Source organism: Homalodisca vitripennis, chromosome 4 (assembly GCF_021130785.1).
Source record: "Homalodisca vitripennis isolate AUS2020 chromosome 4, UT_GWSS_2.1, whole genome shotgun sequence".
Taxonomy (NCBI): Eukaryota; Metazoa; Arthropoda; class Insecta; order Hemiptera; family Cicadellidae; genus Homalodisca; species Homalodisca vitripennis.
Window position 1 is genome coordinate 90,006,017 of NC_060210.1, and position 19,556 is coordinate 90,025,572.

The 19,556-nt window shown below is 33.7% G+C and overlaps 1 protein-coding gene across 4 annotated transcripts in view; it reads left to right on the forward strand.

Annotated features, from left to right (window-relative positions):
* The window catches only part of LOC124359738 (tigger transposable element-derived protein 5-like), a 59,525-nt gene extending 41,615 nt beyond the window's left edge, over positions 1-17,910 (forward strand). The window contains exons 6-11 of one of the 4 annotated variants that reach the window (XM_046812734.1): positions 3,374-3,453; positions 4,898-5,028; positions 5,873-6,041; positions 9,808-9,877; positions 11,836-11,941; positions 13,059-13,198. In XM_046812734.1, the coding sequence (XP_046668690.1) occupies positions 3,374-3,453; positions 4,898-5,028; positions 5,873-6,041; positions 9,808-9,877; positions 11,836-11,935 (550 nt within the window). In that variant the 3' untranslated portion in view covers positions 11,936-11,941; positions 13,059-13,198. Of the gene's footprint in view, positions 1-3,373; positions 3,454-4,897; positions 5,029-5,872; positions 6,042-6,571; positions 6,726-9,807; positions 9,878-11,835; positions 11,942-13,058 lie in introns of all 4 variants that reach the window. The other 3 variants (XM_046812735.1, XM_046812732.1, XM_046812733.1) reach the window with 3 other exon arrangements.
* Positions 17,911-19,556: the final 1,646 nt, after the last annotated feature.

Here is a 19,556-nt window from a genome sequence, read left to right on the forward strand (position 1 = left end):
TGAGAATGAGAAATCCGGAATGAGGAAGATAAACTAATCGCTGACTGACATCTCACAATTGTTGAGCAGACGCGTATTGACGTTTTGTGACTGTGATGTACGCGCCGTTATGAGTTGTTGTGCCAAAAACACTTCAGACCTTTAGAAATTCATTTTATATGTAACAAATTTGAATTGGAAACATCAAGAATGACGTCTCGATGTTGCCGTATTATCGGATGGGAACGTTGGGAACAAAGTGATCGTCATGTGTAGACGGCGATGGATGGCGTTGTGGAGATGATAAAATGCCAAGTCGTCGAAGCTGTCAATAGTTTTTCCTTAGAGCTTCACAAGCTGTCAATGATTGACGTGAAGATCTTTAATTTATAAAAGATATGTAAATTATGTAATGTAACATCTCTTTGGCGATCTTCAAGGAAAATATTTTTAAAAGTCGCCAACTACTGTCTACCAAACTTATTGTATTTAGGTAGTTTAATTGTTTAATGGTTTGTTTCTGGACATTCCTCTTACCAAAGACCACCATCAAGTTACTAAACACAAATTTTGAATTGAACTTTTTGCAAAGAATTTTGTATAATTCGTAAAAGAAACATTTACACCGAAACACTTAGCAACCGATCCCTACACCAGCACAAGCGACTTAGCGCCGATTCGATAAAAGCTTGATGAGACAAGCAGTCGCTGCCGTCGACGTCTTCCCATAGCATTAACTTTGCATCTCTCCTCCTCCTTTGATCCCGAGCTATTATTCATAATAGTTTATTATTGACTCACGGGGCACGCTGTCGCCGCTCCGAGCCACGCAATCGTGTACGTTCTCTCGTAAAACTTTGATGGGCCATTGTCCCGCACATTTGCATACATTTGGGCCGAACACGGCTTCTGTTTTTGGCTTCAAGGATCCGTACTTTCGCACAGTTTAAATTTTTAGTCTTCGCACCTTTGTAATTTGAAGCACCACAGTTGCAAATTGTCAATCTATTAGCATTTTTTTATACGGAAAGTTTACGGTTGGATAATTTAAAATGGGGATTGAAATTGAATAAAATTGTAAATGATTTTGGGGGATTTAGCCTCTGTTGTGTATAGACACTATTATACTCTTACTGTTAGTTACATTTTTGGATCATGTTTCTTGAGAGGTAATGTTGGAGATAAAATTTGTAAAATGTAGTGAATTTAAGTAGCAAAGTACACTATTATACTAAGTTTTAATAAAAAGGAAAAAAACTGGCTTTTCTAAAATTAAAACAGCGTTGTGATTGAATAGCTGAAAGTGTTCTGCTTCGAGTTGAAGATAGAAAAAGTTGGCAAGACGTCCGCAGACGGCAGCACGAGCCGGCCCCTAGACGTCGGTAACGCGCGTGCGCGAGCTCTCGCATTGTTCATCTGCGGGGGGGTTGGGGGATCGATAAACACTCTGATAACATCTCAGCCCAAGACGACTCCTCAATTTGTCTTTTAAATTCATTTCTTACTGGAAGTGGCAGGCGCTCGTACCTCTGCTCTCGACTGAGCCCGGCTCGTCGCCGTATCTCGGTCGCCGCTCCGTCGTACGGTCATCTCTCTCACCGCTTCTCACCTTCCTCTCACGTAGTACATTTATGATTATTGCAGTTGTCGCTCTAACTGATGACACTGGTTTATCATTATTGACGCCAATTCCTGACCCTCCTCAAAAAAATTCCCTCCCCTCGTCTGTCTCCCGGACAATCAAATATAATATCTCGTATCGAAAGTCGTTTCGATAGTGGTTTGTTATTGTTCAATTATACTCTTTTAAAACACTGTTAAAGTTTATTACACCGTTCGGTCGTGTCGGAAAGTGTGGCGACGTCAAGTTTTATTCGCGCCTGTGATTCGTATCCCCTCAGCTGAAGCAAGAGACGCGGAGTTCACTCCCAGTTTTTAGGTTATGTTCTCCACTCGCACGCTAACATCGATAGTGTTTCGCGTTATTTACGTCATTACGTCGCGACGATGACATATCCTTTGTTTTGGTACACCCCCTGTTGAATGCTTCATAAACGAGTCGTAAATTTATTTATAATGGAGGAGCTAATTGCCTCTCGGTTTTTATACGGTGTGTCCGTCCTGGTCTGGCCTGGAGGGATGATTTTTTGCCGGACACCTGTTCGAACAGTGGAAGCCGGGATTTAAGTGTTTATTTGAAGTGAAATGTGAAATGCTGCGATATAACAAGTGATATTTCTCTCGTGATGGTGGAACTGATAGGCGATCGCTTTAATAGCAAGTGATCTGGTGATAACGTTTATTTTTATATTAGTCGGTTTTATAAGATTGACAATAACGGTGATAAGAGTGTGTCGTACATGTGCTAGATAAGTAGTCGACAGTGTGTTAAGTGTGCTGATAAGATTATATTGCTACCGATCTCACTCAGCTCGTCTCGGCTCGGCCATACCGAGTAGTCTGTCATCCCGCCACTGGGCTTTATTATCGAATCTCTCGTGGACACTTAGGACGGGATATCATGATGTGACAGTTGTTTTGCCGTTGAAATGGAAGATTATTATGACTGTGAGCCGCTGAATTTGGTAAAGAAAAAACCGAAACCAGTCGCAGTCGTGGCTCCATCGGCGGTCGTGGAGGTCGGAGACAAGTGCGATGGGAAGGAGGAGGAGATCAAAGTGGAAGACTTGAGTCTGAACAAGAAGGAAGATAAAGAAGATGACGAAAAGGGACGAGTAGTTGAGGACGTAAATAAAAATTGTTTTTGGGAAAAGTCGGCCATGGGTTATCACAGGCCGGGAGACGTCCACAACGGAATATACTCTATGATAAACAACATAGCTTCCTGTGAGCCGAATTTCTTGACTTCCTTGTACATGAGGAGCCTCGTCAACATCGGAGTCCTTCCTCCCATGGGCAGCTATCCTCTACCGGCGTTGTATCCCTCAGGCCCGCGGCCGGACGATCCCTCAGGCGGCTTTCTCTCCTCTCTGGGCCCAGCAGCGCTTCTGGAACATGGTCCAGATGACCGAAGCGCAAAAGACGGCCGCGCCTCCGCCCTCACCCCAGAGTAGCACCTCTGTCACCGAATCTCTCTCAATCACCGTGCCGCCCCTGGGTGTATCGCCGAAGAAATGCATAACGACGCTCAGCACGGCATCCTCCAAGACACCCGAGTCCTTGCACGACGAAACAGTATCTGTAGCGAAGAAGTTAAAACAAAAGCGGTAATTTTTTACTGTCTTTATATATTTACGTATAATCGCGTTTATAAGTTAAGTAATTATTACAATTTTACTTGTGCGTTACTAAACACAATAACAAATTAAATATAACGTATATAATTTATAACAGTACATGTATATAATGTTCTAACTGTCTGGTGTCGTTTCAGTTCTTCAATGGATCATAAAAACTCGTCGTCACTCAACGATGGCAAGTCACAAGATTCAGGCCATACGAGTAATAACCAAGGTGAGTATCTAGAGATAATGATAACCAAATCTAAGTTAATGTAATCGACTTATTAGTATTTCCTGCATAACCTCTAGTTAAGATGCAAACAATATAATGTTTATTATTTATTTTGAAGGACTTAAAATCAAGAGCTTCTTTTGTAGTTAATAACATAAACATAACATAACAGTATAATATGAACAATTATTAAAATAAAACTAATATTAAGTTACTTTATAATTTTATGCAGTTTATTTAAAATGTAAAACTATTTCAAGTTGAAAAGCTTCTACATCAAGGACCAATATTTTACAAAGGGGGATTTCAAGAGATTTAAAATTACAAATATACTGTATTTTATATAGCCATAAGCAATATAAGTAAATGAGTGGGAAGTTTCTAAGTTTTACTTTGTATTATTGTTGTTATTGTTAGAAGGCTGGTAGTACTTTACAAACTCATAAATATATGTATCTATAACATTTGAATATTTACAATACTATTAAATAGTTTAAAATTAGTACCAATCAGAATTGTAATAATAGCAATCAATGTAAATAACTGAAAACAAGACTTGTTTTGTATAGGGGAAATGTCAAATTGAAATTGGTTTGTTCGTAAAATGTTGATTAGGTAGCAAATATGTAAACGTCAAGTCAAAGTTTTAAATTTTGTACAATTCCTAATTTTAAATTTATTATGGATAGTTAGGTATTTTATTCAGAACAAATATTGAATTAGTCATGTATAATTATATTTCATATAAAATTTTTGATGTGTCAAAATGCATAATTTAAAAGAAACTATATTTATATTTAAGAGACAAATTCAAGGATTAAAAGAAGCATTTCTAAGTTCTGTTACAACTGTACTAAATAGTAAATTTTTAGGGAATGGACTTTTCTTGTTAATATTATATTCGTTTCCATTATTTTCTAGTTATATTACATTTATTTATTTTTTATCATGACTGTTAATTATGTCAGAAAAAATTATTAAAAATTTGAGTTATCTTGTTAACTTGAACTTAAGCTGAATCCACTCTGAATGGACAAGAGAGTAATTTTAAGATGATAACTTTTCTATCTTTCTTCCGATTCTGTAATTTGTCAACTGCTTTCAAAATTCTAAAGCCAGGATATTCATTTCTTGTTATATTACATTTATATTCTATTGTATCAATATTATAACAGACAAAATTATTAAGAAATGGAGTTTTCTTTGTTAATATTATAATTATTTCTATTTTTCTTCTAGTTACATTACATTTGTTTCTTTTTAGTAATGTATTGACAGAAAAAAATATTAAGAAATGGGGTTAGCTTGTTAATACTATATTAATATATATTTTTTATAGTTGTATTAAATGGATTTCCTTTGGAATCAATATCAGACTGAGAACAAATTTAATGTGTTCATTATGTTGACGTAATAAACAGCGCTGACAGAGATGTTTGTACAGACAAAAAGAAGCCGCACATCAAGAAGCCCCTGAATGCCTTCATGTTGTACATGAAGGAGATGAGGGCGAAGGTGGTAGCGGAGTGTACCTTGAAGGAGAGTGCAGCCATCAACCAAATCCTCGGTAGGCGGGTAAGTAGAATGTTTACGCTGTTTATCTTTCATACAATGTTTAATACTTGTTGTAATTCTCCTTTCATATTAGTATCATCAATTTAGACTACATAAACAGATCAAAGTATATTTAGGCCTAAAATTCGCAAATCGACTTTGGTATAAAATAAATTTTAGTTCAGATTTAAGAAGGGTGAGAATAGTGCAGTAGAATATTGATAACTGAAACGCTAATTGTGTTTTATGAAACGTTAATTATGCTCAGTTTTTAATCTCTGAATTTGTAGTAAAGTTAGTTAAAAAAGCACATTTATTACAATACTTATTGTGATGAAACATGTTACTAAACCAAGTATTTGGTCGTATGCTACAAGACAAATATCAATTTTTTAAATAAAGTATTTTTACTTTAATTTCAATATTCATAAGGTGAACACCTTGTGTAGTTATTTTAATTAATGTGATAAAAAAATTAAATTAAAATAAAAAAATTCCGGTGCAGATTTTGATGTAAAACTTTAATGATTCTATGGTATTTTACAGCCAAAACTTCTATACCACAATATTTATTATATAATCTTGGCAATGCAACACCACTAGCTCGAATTTTCAGATATAAAAATGATTTTTTATTTACCCTTTTTTAAGACATGAATTGCCATGGTTTCATTTTTATAATCTCATTGTACAAAAACAACAGTTCTAATTTTAATGCTATTACAGAGTTTTTCAGTACCATAATAGATTGTTTAATAGATTTACAGTTTAAAATCAACATTTTAAATTGGCAGTTTTAACAATAGCTGAATTCTTTATTGAATGTTAATGAGTTGGAGTTGCTGATATGTTTGTGTGTAAATAGTGGCATTCGTTAACGCGCGAGGAGCAGGCCAAGTATTACGAGAAGGCGCGGCAGGAACGCCAACTGCACATGGAATTGTACCCGGGCTGGAGTGCCCGTGACAATTATGGCTACGGAGCGAAGAAGAAGAAGCGAAAGAAAGAGCGAGTTCCCATCTCGGATTCAGGAGGTAGCTTCGTTTGACCCTATGTCAGTCTCGGCCTCAGCTTAGATATACCCCAAGTCCGTTCAAAAAAGTAGTTGATTTGTTTGTAGTACTAAAATTTAGATTTGTAGTACTAAAATCTGATTATATCAGTATCTGATTGGATAGTCGGTACTGATGCTGCAATGTATGTGGTTATAATTGTAAGATACTTATTGGACTGTGTCACGTTAACGCGCTATGGCTTGGGGTGTGTCTGCAAGAGCTGTGTGTTACCGATTCGGAGACTCTGACCAACCAATCGCTGCCTAGAAAACGATGATTATCATCTCTCTGGCCACAAACGCTTCCCTTAAAAGAACAACCAATTCCTCAGCCTTCTGTGCGTTTCCCACCTTTCCCCTCAGGGTCTGAGCTGAATCCGCACTGAATGGACGAGGGAGTAATTCCAAGATGATAACTTTTCGATCTTTCTTCCGCTTCTTTAGTAATTTGTCAACTGCTTTCAAAATTCTAAAGCCAGGTCTAATGCTGTTGTTGTGTGTCATGCGTAGTGGCACGCATTAGGGCGGGATGAACAGGCCAAATATTATGAACTGGCGCGGCGTGAGAGACAGCTGCACATGCAGTTGTATCCGGATTGGTCTTCACGCGCAAACGCCAACCGTGGGAAGAAGAGGAAGCGCAAGCAAGAAACCAATGAAGGAGGTACCCGCAACCCTTCGTCTTACTACTACCTCCTTTCCTTCCCATTTCTTTCATTTTCATCTTTTTAATTTATTCTTATTTGGCTTGTTTTTTCTTGGACGGTTTTTTACTTCTTTTTCTCTTTCTCTTTGTTTACTTTTATTACACCTCGTGGTCCTACCTTCCTATCCCTCCATCGACGCACGTATCCGTGATACTGTTCCATTCATTCAATGTTGGCCTACTCAACAGACTACAGTGGAGGTTTAATCATTTAAATTTTAAAATTTCAATTTGATGTTCTTGCAGAGAGTTAACTGTTTATGGAACAGTGTCAGTATGTGTCCCATTTTACAATTTTTTTGCTTCTTTTAAGGGGTGTTTGTTGGCTGTTGCATGTTTTAAATTTTTTTCGTCGTCTTCCACATATTTTGACTTTGATTTTTAAACTGTTGATATATCTTCAATATATGAAGTTTCATAATTTATATTTAAAATATATTTTGCTGGTATATATTAAGATTATTTTTTGTTTTGTTATGGAACGTTTTCCTGCGGTGGTTGGTTGGCCTATCTGATGAAGGAGATATTTTATTTTAGGCTCATATTTTTACGTTGGTTGCTTGTTTTGCTTGTTGCATGTGTGTATTTTTAATTTTAACTATCAGTATTGATATTTTTAGGGGATATGAGAATAAAATTTATTTAAAATCCAAATTAGATAGTTTGATAAATGGTTGCTATGAAAGAGGACAAAGATGGTGGGTAGATGGCAGTAACATTGCTAAAGTCACAGTAGTCGTAGTCTTGTAATGAGCCAGTCCGCCCGTGTTGCACAACGGCTGATAATGATAAGCAGATGATTGGCGGAGGGCACTCCACTCCACTGGCGCCACTCCACAACTCGTCTTTCCCTTCACATTCACTGAGTCAACCTCTCAGGTCCTTGAGTGTCTGCCATTGCTTCAAAATTAATGAGTTCTCCATCTTGTCCGCCTCCTTTTGTGTAGAAGTAAATCTCATTTAAGACATCTTGAAGAACAAATAGGCTCAAGCTTGTTGTCGAACTCACATAAAAGTAGTTTGTGAATGAATAATATTTCTGTGTATAAGTGCATTTTGAAAATATTCCTAAAATTTCTTTTCATAAATAACAAATATGTCATTTTATGTACTAGTGGTCCAATTGGTAGTGGAAAGAAAAAATTAGATATGTTCATTCCTCTGAAATTATAACATTTCTTTAAACATTTAATTATTGTAAATATATTGAAATATTTCAAAAGTAAATTTTTATTAATGGACCTTCTTTCCAATCCGTATTTTTCCTTTTGCAAGGATTATAAGTAACAATGTAACCTTACTATTGGAGTGGTAACTACCTGTAATACAGATGGCTGTCAATATGTAACTATGTGTTTGTGATTTTGAAGCAGTGCGTAGCACTCGGTGTGGACAAGACGCAAGAATGGAATGTGCCGCAAGCAACTGCTTGTAATGCCCAAAATAAAATATGGAGTGGCAATCCATGTAGAGTGGTTCGGAATTAGTTGCTTGAATTTTTCTCTTTCTTTTTAATCATTTCATGGTGACCATTTTCTTTTATGACAATTCTAATTAATAATTGTTTTTGCCGTGATCAAAGATACTACTATTACTATTTATTACCTCTGTGATTTTAATTAAGCTAAACCTCAGTTTGTAAAAAACTGAAATGTAAATGTGTATATTTGAATTAAGTTTCGTATAAAAAAAAGTTAATAAAGTCTAGTCTACTTTTTGTATATCAAATTCAAGTTTTCCATCATAAAGTAAGTAATCACACATATTTAAGACTGGAGCTCACTTTGTATTGAATGACATCAGAAATGAGGCTATAATTACCTGAATTATTTATTATTTATTATTATTACATAGCTCCAAACTAATTTTTATTTAAGTTCTTTGATGACTAAACAATTACAAATATAATATCAAAGTATTTAAGCGGTGCATCAATTCCCAATATTTATCACTGTATACATACCATAATAATAATAATAATATGTGTTTGTAAAGTTTCTTTGGTATTCTAAATGAGTAAAGTACCAACATGTAATATAATAATACTCAAAATTATAAACGTTACTGTATAGGTTTTATATAAAATTTTCTATTTTTTTATTCTGTAAATAAATAAAAGTTACTTTGAGTAGTTTGAAACAAAAATCATTTATGATAAAATTCATAAAATGTTATCTCATTTGGTATTTGAATATATATTATTTCTTATCAATATTTATACATTCCTATATAATTTTACATATACATTTTACATTACATATACATATTTTTCTATAAATTTTGTTACTAAACTTTTAACTAGTACTAATTATTGCTCTGTACTTTATTTATATTTCATTCACAACATAATAAAGTAAAGAAGTCTTTTTTTACTAGGCGAAATTAGGGTTAAGAAGTTCTCTTAACACTTAACCTGGGGACCAACGGCTTAAATGTGACTTCCGAACCATCACCAACGGCTGGGCAGGCATAATAATTGTGCAGATGCAAATCACTAGAAAACCTCCTGTGTATTTTAAAGAAATAATTGTTTATGTACTAAGAATCACACGTTTAAGTCCACATTCATGTTTAAATACATATATTTCTTTAACACTATATTAGGACAGTTTTAAAAAGGTGATTTTATTGGATGGGATCTAAGTAATAACTTAGTAATTCAAATCAGAAATATAAATTTTCTACTTGTGCATTTCTTTGCAAATTTGAAAAAGAATTTTTATAGTTTCTCCCACTATATAATTCAATTGTTTCGGTTTACAAGAAACTGTTAGTTCTGTAACTGTCAAACTTGTCACGTCAAAATTGATCTAAATAATTTTAAAACGTGCATGAAATAATGAAAAGTCAACTATTATTGCTGGCTATTTGAGTGTCTGATAAAATTATTGATAAATATTTACTCTTTAATGGAGATACCATTTTTAAGTTAGTTGTTGGTAACATAATGTTATTGTTTGCTGTTAGATCACTGTAGTTGCATGAACTGTCCATTTGACATATTATGGTGATGTAACTTAATCTGTGATGTCTGTAACAGGTAACTCGATGAAGAAGTGCCGAGCGAGGTACGGTCTGGACCAGCAGAGCCAGTGGTGTAAGCCCTGCAGGTAGGTCGCTTGACTCCCTCCTGTTTGACTCGGTGTTGTAAGGGGCCGCATGGTCAAATCTGCCACTAGAAATTGTTTCTTGTTCATGTCAATACCAGAAACACTATTGTTTCTGGTATTGACTCGTTTCTTAAAAACAAAACAGCGGTAATTCATTCCTAATGAATAATATATATTTCAAAGTTTTAAATTAACATAATTATCAGAAGTTTAAAACCGTTAGTATTTTGGACAAAACAAACCCCACTTCTCTTATATAAAAGTATCTATCTATATAAACTTTTTAGAACTGCATAATATGAACTTGGCCTACATTTTATAACTTTGGTTATAAATGGTGTTTGTTATGGCCCTTTAAGCTTTAATAGCAGGAGAAGGAATGAATACACCATTCAATTCAAATGGAAATTGAAAATAAAGTAAAACTTTCATTTTAAAATCCCTTTGAAAAGCAAGAAAAATGAAATAGTTAGTTATGATAGATTGTTTTCATCACATGCTGAATTATTTTCCAATGATTTATTATTAGTTATTGTCATCGTGCTGATGTAAAAAAATTGTTTATCGTTTATTTAATTTTGTTGTTTAAATATTGCTTTTTGCAGAGTAGTAAATTGCATACTATCTGCTATACACGGCTTTTGATAAATAGAAAAAGTAGGTCCTATACGGTGGGATTTTTTGATACTTTTAAATGTTTTTATGCATTTTTAATGTTTATATTTGTTTTAATTTGAAAAGCATGAGTTGTGAACTATTGGATAGTATTCCTTATTCTTAAAAATGTTCATAAAAGTTTTTGAACAGACATTCATATAAAGTGGATATTTTTCTAATTATTCTTTTTGTTTGAAATAATTTGGATCATAGTTCTTTTATCAGATTGGGATTAAATTAGCATATTGTTAATTTACACATCTTAACATATTTATGTTCACTCTGAACCAAAATTTAAAATAATGCCATCAATATGTTTTTTATTGTCTCAGCCCAAATTTTTATTATGTCACCATCTTACACTTAAAATGACATAAAGATATGTAACTTGTGATCCTGACATCAAACTTAAAGATTTGGATGGAGAAATGGTTTCTAGTGGCACAAAAAACGTAGAACCATGTGTGTGCGTGACGACAGGGGTCACTCAAAGTAGATCTACTGTAGACTGTAGTACACCTTCACCAGTAGTGGTAGATATTCTGCTGAGGTTGCCAGTGCGTGTGGGTCGTGCTAGTTGGCCATTTGCGCTCAGTCCAACAAACTCCCAAGATCATTACAAAGAGTGGCCCCTGCTCATGGGAACTGATCTATCTTGCTACATGATGTCATTGTGTATCTCAGGGTATATAACAATTAAGTCTCCTCTTACTGTTGGTGTTGCCCTATTCTTTTCTCTTGAGTAACGTATTTTTAAGTGATTTTTGGTGGTCTCTCTCTTGGAACTGGGGCTATATGTTTGACATTCAGAAAATGTGTCTTCCCATAGATATAAAGTACAGAGAAACTGCTAGCATCAATAAGTCAACCGATTTGCTGACAAAGACCGGGTCTTTTCAGTCAAGGGATGTGTCAAAACCATCTATATTCATTGTATCATGAGTAAATTTAATTTTAGTTTTGTTGCACATAGACACATTTTCTGAAAAGAAAAAGAAATTATCCAAAAGTAATTCCAAACATCAGAATCCGTACAATACATCATTTCTAAATACAGATCAACATTAGATCTATTATTAAAAGTATTACGTTCTGATTTAAAATTTACAACAGATTGCATTTTTTACAACAGAGAAAACAAAAATTTAGTGGATTCATTCAGAGGTTGGGATTACTTTATCAGTGGGAAGTTTTCTGAGAAATTATAAACCAGGAGTGAAGGGTGCGTATTGTAGCCTAAGAGAAAAGAAGTGAAATGAAGTTGAAGTTGAAGTGACTGGTTGGTTCTGTGTTGTGAGCAGCCCCGAGCTCAGTTCCCAAGGACTGGTCCATGCTAGTTTGGTCCACCACGGGCCTAGCAATGCGGCCTCCCCGCAGGAACCTACCTATGTTAATCTCTAGGATTTCGTGAGTCGTTTTCCTTGTCGTTATTTTCAGTCTATTTGTTGTGTGTTTGATTGATTGTTCCATCAACTTATTAGAAGCCAGAAATAATCTTGTTGCTGTTTTATTTTCATGATTTTCTCTTCTTGGTTTAATTGGTTGTTGTCATTTTCGTAGTATAGGATTGTGTCGTCGTTTATCTTTAGTTGTTTTATAATGTGCATGGTTGTAGGCATTTTGTTTGGCTGATTTCATTCGTAATCTTATTTCATGTCCGTTCACCTACATTTTATTAACGTATAAAATATTTTAATGTAACATCTATTCATTTTTTCGACTCTATTAATGTGTAACCTGAGCGTTAAAGTTTTTACTTGTACTAATTGCGAGTTTTAACTACAGAGTTTGGTCGTTATTTTGTTTAACATTTTGAATGGTCGTTGTTGTAGGATTTTTGTTGATTTTGCATGGTTTCCAGCTCCTGCATGTAAGCACCCTCAAGCTTAGATACAAAAGTGACCTCTGTCTCTTCTAACAGTCCTCCGTGCATTATCACCACACCAATTTGGTTTTTTAGTTTGGAAAGTATATCTAGGAAGGAAGGCACTTTTTTGTATATAATACATCGTTCTAATTAATTGTTTATTATTTATTTATTCAGGTTGTTTTCATATGTTAATTTATGTTATTGTGCATGAGTAACTTGAGAGTAAGAATTAAGAGAATGAAATTAATTAAATGATTATGCTTTGTATTTTATATTGCTTTAAGTTATTACTCAGATTTCTCAATGTGCCTGCAAATTTATTATTGTTTTTGTAATTCTTTCAAAATAATCTGTGATAAGTTAATATTTTTCTAATGGAAATGAAAGAACAATGATAAATCACGTTCAGTAAAGCAGTTGAATGATCATGATCACTTTTGGTAATTACAAGATATTCTTTAGATTGTAAACTCGTAAATTCAAGTAACAACCCTACATTATAAAACAAAATGTTATAAGATGATAAGAAGAGTAAAAATCTGTACAGTGTTAAATATTGTATCCTCAAATTCGTAAAACAACATTAAAAAGGAATGATCTTTTTAGTGTTAATGCAAATACCAAAAATTCCTAATAAATGTTGGTGTTTTCCAGACGTAAGAAGAAATGTATCCGATACATGGAGTGTGGGGACGACGGGAACCAGTCAGAGGACAACCTGGGCAGCTGTGGAAGTGTGGGCGATGCTCAGACACCTCCAGACGATGATGGGGAGTCGTTTCAGCACTCGCTGTCTTCTCCGGGCGGACTGAGCGGGCTGTCGAGTCTGACGAGCCCCAGCATGGTCCTGCCGAGCCCTAATGCCAGTCTGGCCAGCCCCAGCGTCAGCTTAGCAAGCCCTTGTATGAGCCTGCAGAGTCCGCTGACGCCGCACCAGCTCGACTACGAGTGCTCCGGCAAGCCGCCTGCTCCCTCCTGCCTACCCCTCCTGCTCAACCACCACCTACAGGTCGTGCCTCCTCACAGAAACCCCGTCGGGACCAACCCCCACGACATAAACAATCCGTTAAGTGTTAACCAACTCACGGGGAAGTGTATAAAAAACTCCAGCCCCAGTTCGGGCTCCAGTTCGGCAACGAGTTCGAGCAAAGACTCAAGCAGACCTGTTATTAGTGTCACGTAGCGTTTGGAAAAAGAGCGGTAATCCTGCGATCCGTTCTTGTTCACGAACTGGAAGTGCGTAGCGCTGAGCTGGTCTCTCTGAATCGCCTGCCGTTAGCGAAGACTGCAACGAGGCATCTAGTCGGAGAAGAATTTTGTTCCCTTCGCTAACGACTCACCCGATATGTTCATCTGTTACCATGTAATTGTTTTAGGCTTCACTATTTCTCATTGAGTAAAATGTCATTAAACATTCCTTGGACAGTCTATGCGATTCACAGTCCCCAGTTCTGCATCAGTGCTGAAGTGTTGGTCCTCTGTGTGTGCTTGCTCGACTGTTCAACATTTCTATTAACAAATTTTAGATTTTATGTTTAAATAATAATAATAATATTTAATATTTTTCTTTTCTAAATTGTGTAGTTTACTCTTGGTAGTACACGCATTAACTCTAAATTGTAGATTTTGGTTTTTCCTAAATTGTCCAGCTGCAGTCTACACTTAGTGCATTTTCAATCTGAGAATCTACTAATTGCTAGTCGTCTTCTGGACGTTATTCAACTGTGCTTACCATAGCAATCAGAAAGTTGTTACATTAACAAGTGATTATGCTGAAGCAGTGGCTCGCACCATAGACCCAACACCTGCTACCCGGCTCATTGTATCATACGAACTGTGTGATAGTATGAATGAAAGTGATGTAGTTTCGTTGGTGTTATACATGTGTTGAGTGTTTCATTATAAGTAAACACTTTTTAATCTAAAACGACTTTTTTTACTTTCACTAATTGACTTGTTCAAATCCAAACTATAAGAATACTCAGGTTTATGTTATGAATTTTTTATTACGTCGACTGCTAAATTAATTTTTTTCTCAGTGTTAATTATTGCCATTCTAGTGTCTGTGCTCATGCCCTGGATCTCTGAGTGGGGGTTTATGTTCCTGTTGACATCAGTGGTCTATTTTTAGATTGAAATAGTCATCATATTTATATTTTTATTACGTGAAATATAATCATCAGAATATGGAAGTAAGTTACATTATTACTTAACGTACTATCATGTTTGTTTGTTCTTTAATCAGTATTTTACCTTACAGTTGGTTGTTATTTATTTATTGTATTTGAGATTTCTGAAGATTTAAAGTAGGGTAAAACTATAATATTAAAACATAATATTTATTTATAATATGGCAAAAATAAGATGACTTTTTTTAACCTGATACAGATACTTCAAAAAATAATATTCCTATCTTCTGCTATTGTGGATGATTATACCAAATTGCCCAAACTTCCTACTTTAAATGTCTCTAAACCCTCTTGGAAAAATCAATAATTAAAAAATGTTATGTCTTCATGGAAGTTTTTTGTTATTTAAAAACTTTATTCACAGAATCCATAAGTATGTAATACTTCATAATACATATTGATTTTAGTGATTAATATATTGTGTAACGAGACAATATGTTATACTTATTCAATAAAAATTAAACTAAAATATAATTAAAGTATATTTTTTAATTAAAATATAATTTTTTTTTGTCATAAATGAAAACTATAATGTAACTTTAGAGGCCTAAAGAAAAATTTCTTCTTGAATAACTGCTTTAATCAAATCTTAATAATTGTATTACTAAATTTACAAAATCAAGTTAACACAGAAACATACACTACTTGCTCACTATGTGAGGGTAATTTTAATAAATACAATTTGTCATTTGTATTTTGTGTTGTATACATACATTCTTACTGGTGTATATGTATCAGCAAGAACATAAAATAAATCAGCTAAACTGAATATACTTACATTTTTGCACAACAGATATCCCACATTGTTGCTAAAAAGGGACAACAATCTACTCCTACAAATTATTAAAAAATTAAAACTAAAAATAATATTGCTTATCAACTGAACTATAAAGATAAATTCTTTCAAAAATATGGGAGCAAGCAAATGAGAAGCATCTATGTTACTACGCATTACTAAAGTATAAATTATCTCTAATGTAATTTACTTCCAGAATTTTGATGCCAAATGGAGTCATGACAACATAGTCTTAATTTAACATTAATGTAATAAATACTTGTTTGAAACCAAATAGAAATTTATGAGATAAAAAAAGGAAATTGCTGGTTAATTTTATTTTATTCCCTTTTACTTAGTCAAAACAGCTACATCCTGAGCTAACCTTGTATGCTTTTGGAAAACTCATGTTTGCCCTTAGTAAGTATAAAAAGAAATTGTGTATTTGAAATAACCAAGTTGGTCAGAAAACGTAAACGTTGACTGTGAATCAGTGACAAGTAAATTCCCTGTGTGATTATTTTGTATTGATTTTTTTTTCTCAAAATATCTGGTTTAATATAAATATAATAATTTGCTCAATTACATAAGTTATTTAACAATTAATATTGTGGTATTTAACACTTCCCTTGAGTTGAGCCTCTGTAATGTTCCACTGTAAGTGTGTAACAGTATACATTATAACTATAGAAGTTGGTAATCCCAAATATGTTTAATCCAGCTGAACGTATTTAGCTATTATATTAACTGTCTGATAATGGACTAAGTCACTGTTGGTTCAGTAGTGAATGTGTCACACTGTAACAAGATAGTGTTGGATTTTTTAGCTTTTCCCCAGTTTAAAAACCTTTGAGGCAAATCATTGCCACGTTTGTTGAAAACATGGTTTCCAAATCATTACTCAAAACCAAAACTTGACCTTGAGTTAGCTCAGATTGTATTTGCTGAGATTTAAAATTAATTGCCATTTTTAGCAAATTACCATGACTGAATGGTACCACAAACATGTTAGTGTTGTATTATTTTCTATATGGGGACAAGTGTAATAATATTAGTTTTAACAGATGATGCTTATGTACAAAACTGATTAGAGTATGGTCATGTAATTGTAGCTTGTAGCACAGATAATTTAGAAAATTTAATATTTTAAATCAGTTATGAGTTTGTGCAATAATGTATGTAGATTATTTTTACATGCAATAATTTTACACATTTTAACTGTTGTTATGCCGTCTGTTTTGTGTTATTGAACATAATACATATTTTTAGTGTGGTATGTAAATCATAAATTGATTTTCAATTCTTCATTTCGTTATTATTTTGTTTTTAAAATGTAAATGTGTTTTTTAAGCTCCAAGTTATACATACATGAGTCATATTCTATCTAATCAAAAATGTATTGTTTTATTGTTTTGTTACTATATGTTATAGTCCGTTTTATTCATAATAGTGTTGCTATCGTTTAGCCTATGTGATTTACCGTTGTCTTTTGACTCATTTGTTTTATGCTCACTTTACGGTATCAATGTAAGTGATTGTATTATTACTGATTTCATCCTAGACATCGGAAGCTCTTGAAAGTCATGCTGCAAGTGTCATCTTTATTTTTGTATTTTTCCCAAACATTATGTAATTATTGTAGAAATGTATAGGATTAATTTTTAAATGTGTTTTAAAACGAAGTGCCAAGATGTTCTGTTAGCGATAGACTCATTTTGTATCGGACAGAAGGGAGTACAGCACAGTTGTTTATTTAATTGTTCTACTTAATTTGTGATACTTTACCGACATCATGATTCCCCCTCGTACGAATTCCACCGAATGTCATTTGGCGTGTTCTTTATATTTTTATAGTGTATATTTGTGTATTTATCTACGATAAAGCATTGGTTTTGTAGTTTGTATCGAAGACGGATGTTCCTTCAGACTCGTCTTGAAGGCAGTGTCTGATAGACAACGTTGACAAAATTCTTCTATATTAATGTACTTATTTGTTAATATGTTTCTATAGTGTAAATAAGTCTCAAGGGATCAGACTGGAAAACCAATCGCTGAAAGCTTTCTCCTAAGCTGGTGTATTTATAAAATTTTATTTGTTTTAATACCTGTGTTAAAAGTGAGATTCGTTTATTTTAAAATTATTTAAATAAATTTTTATACAATTGTAGGCTTTATAGTTGACAGTTGTACTAGTGACTGTGCCCTGCAGACAGCCATTTTTGTTGGTGTTTTGTTATTTACATTTAGAAATGAAAAATACTGTAAGTCTCGTCTAATTCATTATCTTTTTATGTATAAATCTATATTATGGAAAAGAGCATTTTAGCCATATTAGTGTTGTCGATCTTCCTGTACTATAGACAACCTCAACAGCTGATTTGTTGTACGTAATACAGCGACGTCCACTCATACAACCGTTCATTCAGTTTTTGTCTTGGCTTCATTTATTTGCAATAGGAATCATCAATGAACCCAATATTTATTATACATCGAACCGACATAGTAAAGCAATAGAACCATAATAAAGATGTATTGATATTGATCATTGACGATTTCTTTACCTCATCCTCACCTCCTAGTTTAATTTAATATTAAAGAAGAAGTGGTTGATTGAATTATTATTGTTCATATTGAATTTTGTAACAAAATTAGTTATAATCCTGAGACATTCGTCTGTAAAGTTAAATTTTTGAGTAGATTTTTGAGATTGAAAAATCATATTTAATCTTGTTTGAACAACCAAGAAGATTTCTATTTCTACAATTAATAGAAATCTGCCTATTGCAACCACTCTCATGATGGAATAATTTCTAATTCATTCAAACTAAACTTGGTATAGAGATAATACCTGTACATACTTTGGATAAGCCAATGTCATAAAATAAAAATTTCATAACGGTGGCTGTTCTTATTTTTTGCAAAATTGTTATTTGACTGTTCCATTACATGGACAAAAAATAAACATCCAGAGTAATTTCAAACAGCAAATTTTTCAATATTTTTTAAGGTTTCAAGATGACATCCTGTTAAGTTTTAAAAATGGTTCTATCTCAGGTATTATGTATTATAGAGCAACATGAAAAAGAGTTTTAGAATTCTCTGATTATAGAGTTCATTAAGTTTTTTCTAATTAGTTTTTAATATCGTGTACTGTAAAGTGTAAAGTTTAAGAAATATCCCATAAGCAGCAATAAGACTGAGCATCAGTGGCGTGGTTAGGACTGGGCTTTGGGGGATGAATCTGATTGAATAGCACACCACACCAGGGGTATGAAATAAATATAATTTTATAAATTAAAAGGCCCAATCCAAAGTAAAACATTTAGTTGCTGCATTTAAAACAAGTTGGATTGCCGTTATTCATGTAATTTGTAAATGATTTATTTGAAGGTTCTATTCCTCTCATTTCTCAACCCCCCCTCTCTCAGTTATGCCACTGGTGAACATCGCAACTCTGGACTAAATATGGTATGGAGAAAGTACATATACATGCCTTTGATAAGTTCTTTAGCCGTTATCAATCAAATAAAGGTTCTACATACATTTTTGCAAAATATTTATCTTGAATTATCAATAGCCTGTAACACCCGTCAGTGTTGTGAAAACCAGAGGAGAGATGCTGTTGTGAAAACCAAATAGAAGAGATGCGTAATTGCTGTGACAAAAGCATGAGCATCAAAGAGACAAGCAGAAGAAAATTAAAGATTACTTGTAAACCTAAGCTCTTCATTCTTGTAAGGTTATGTAACTTTCAGTAGGGAATTTTTTATCAAATCAAATAAAGGTTCTACATACATTTTTGCAAAATATTTATCTTGAATTATCAATAGCCTGTAACACCCGTCAGTGTTGTGAAAACCAGAGGAGAGATGCTGTTGTGAAAACCAAATAGGAGAGATGCGTAATTGCTGTGACAAAAGCATGAGCATCAAAGAGACAAGCAGAAGAAAATTAAAGATTACTTGTAAACCTAAGCTCTTCATTCTTGTAAGGTTATGTAACTTTCAGTAGGGAATTTTTTCAGTAGTTTCTATTGATTTGTTTTTTAATTTTCGACTCAAGAGGAAATTGAAATTTCCCTTTACACTGATAATTTATATTTTTCTTTTTCTATTTATGTTATCTGTCAATTCCCTTAACTGTCACACTCTCTGTTTCAGCAGATGGATGTTAATAAAAGTCAAACTG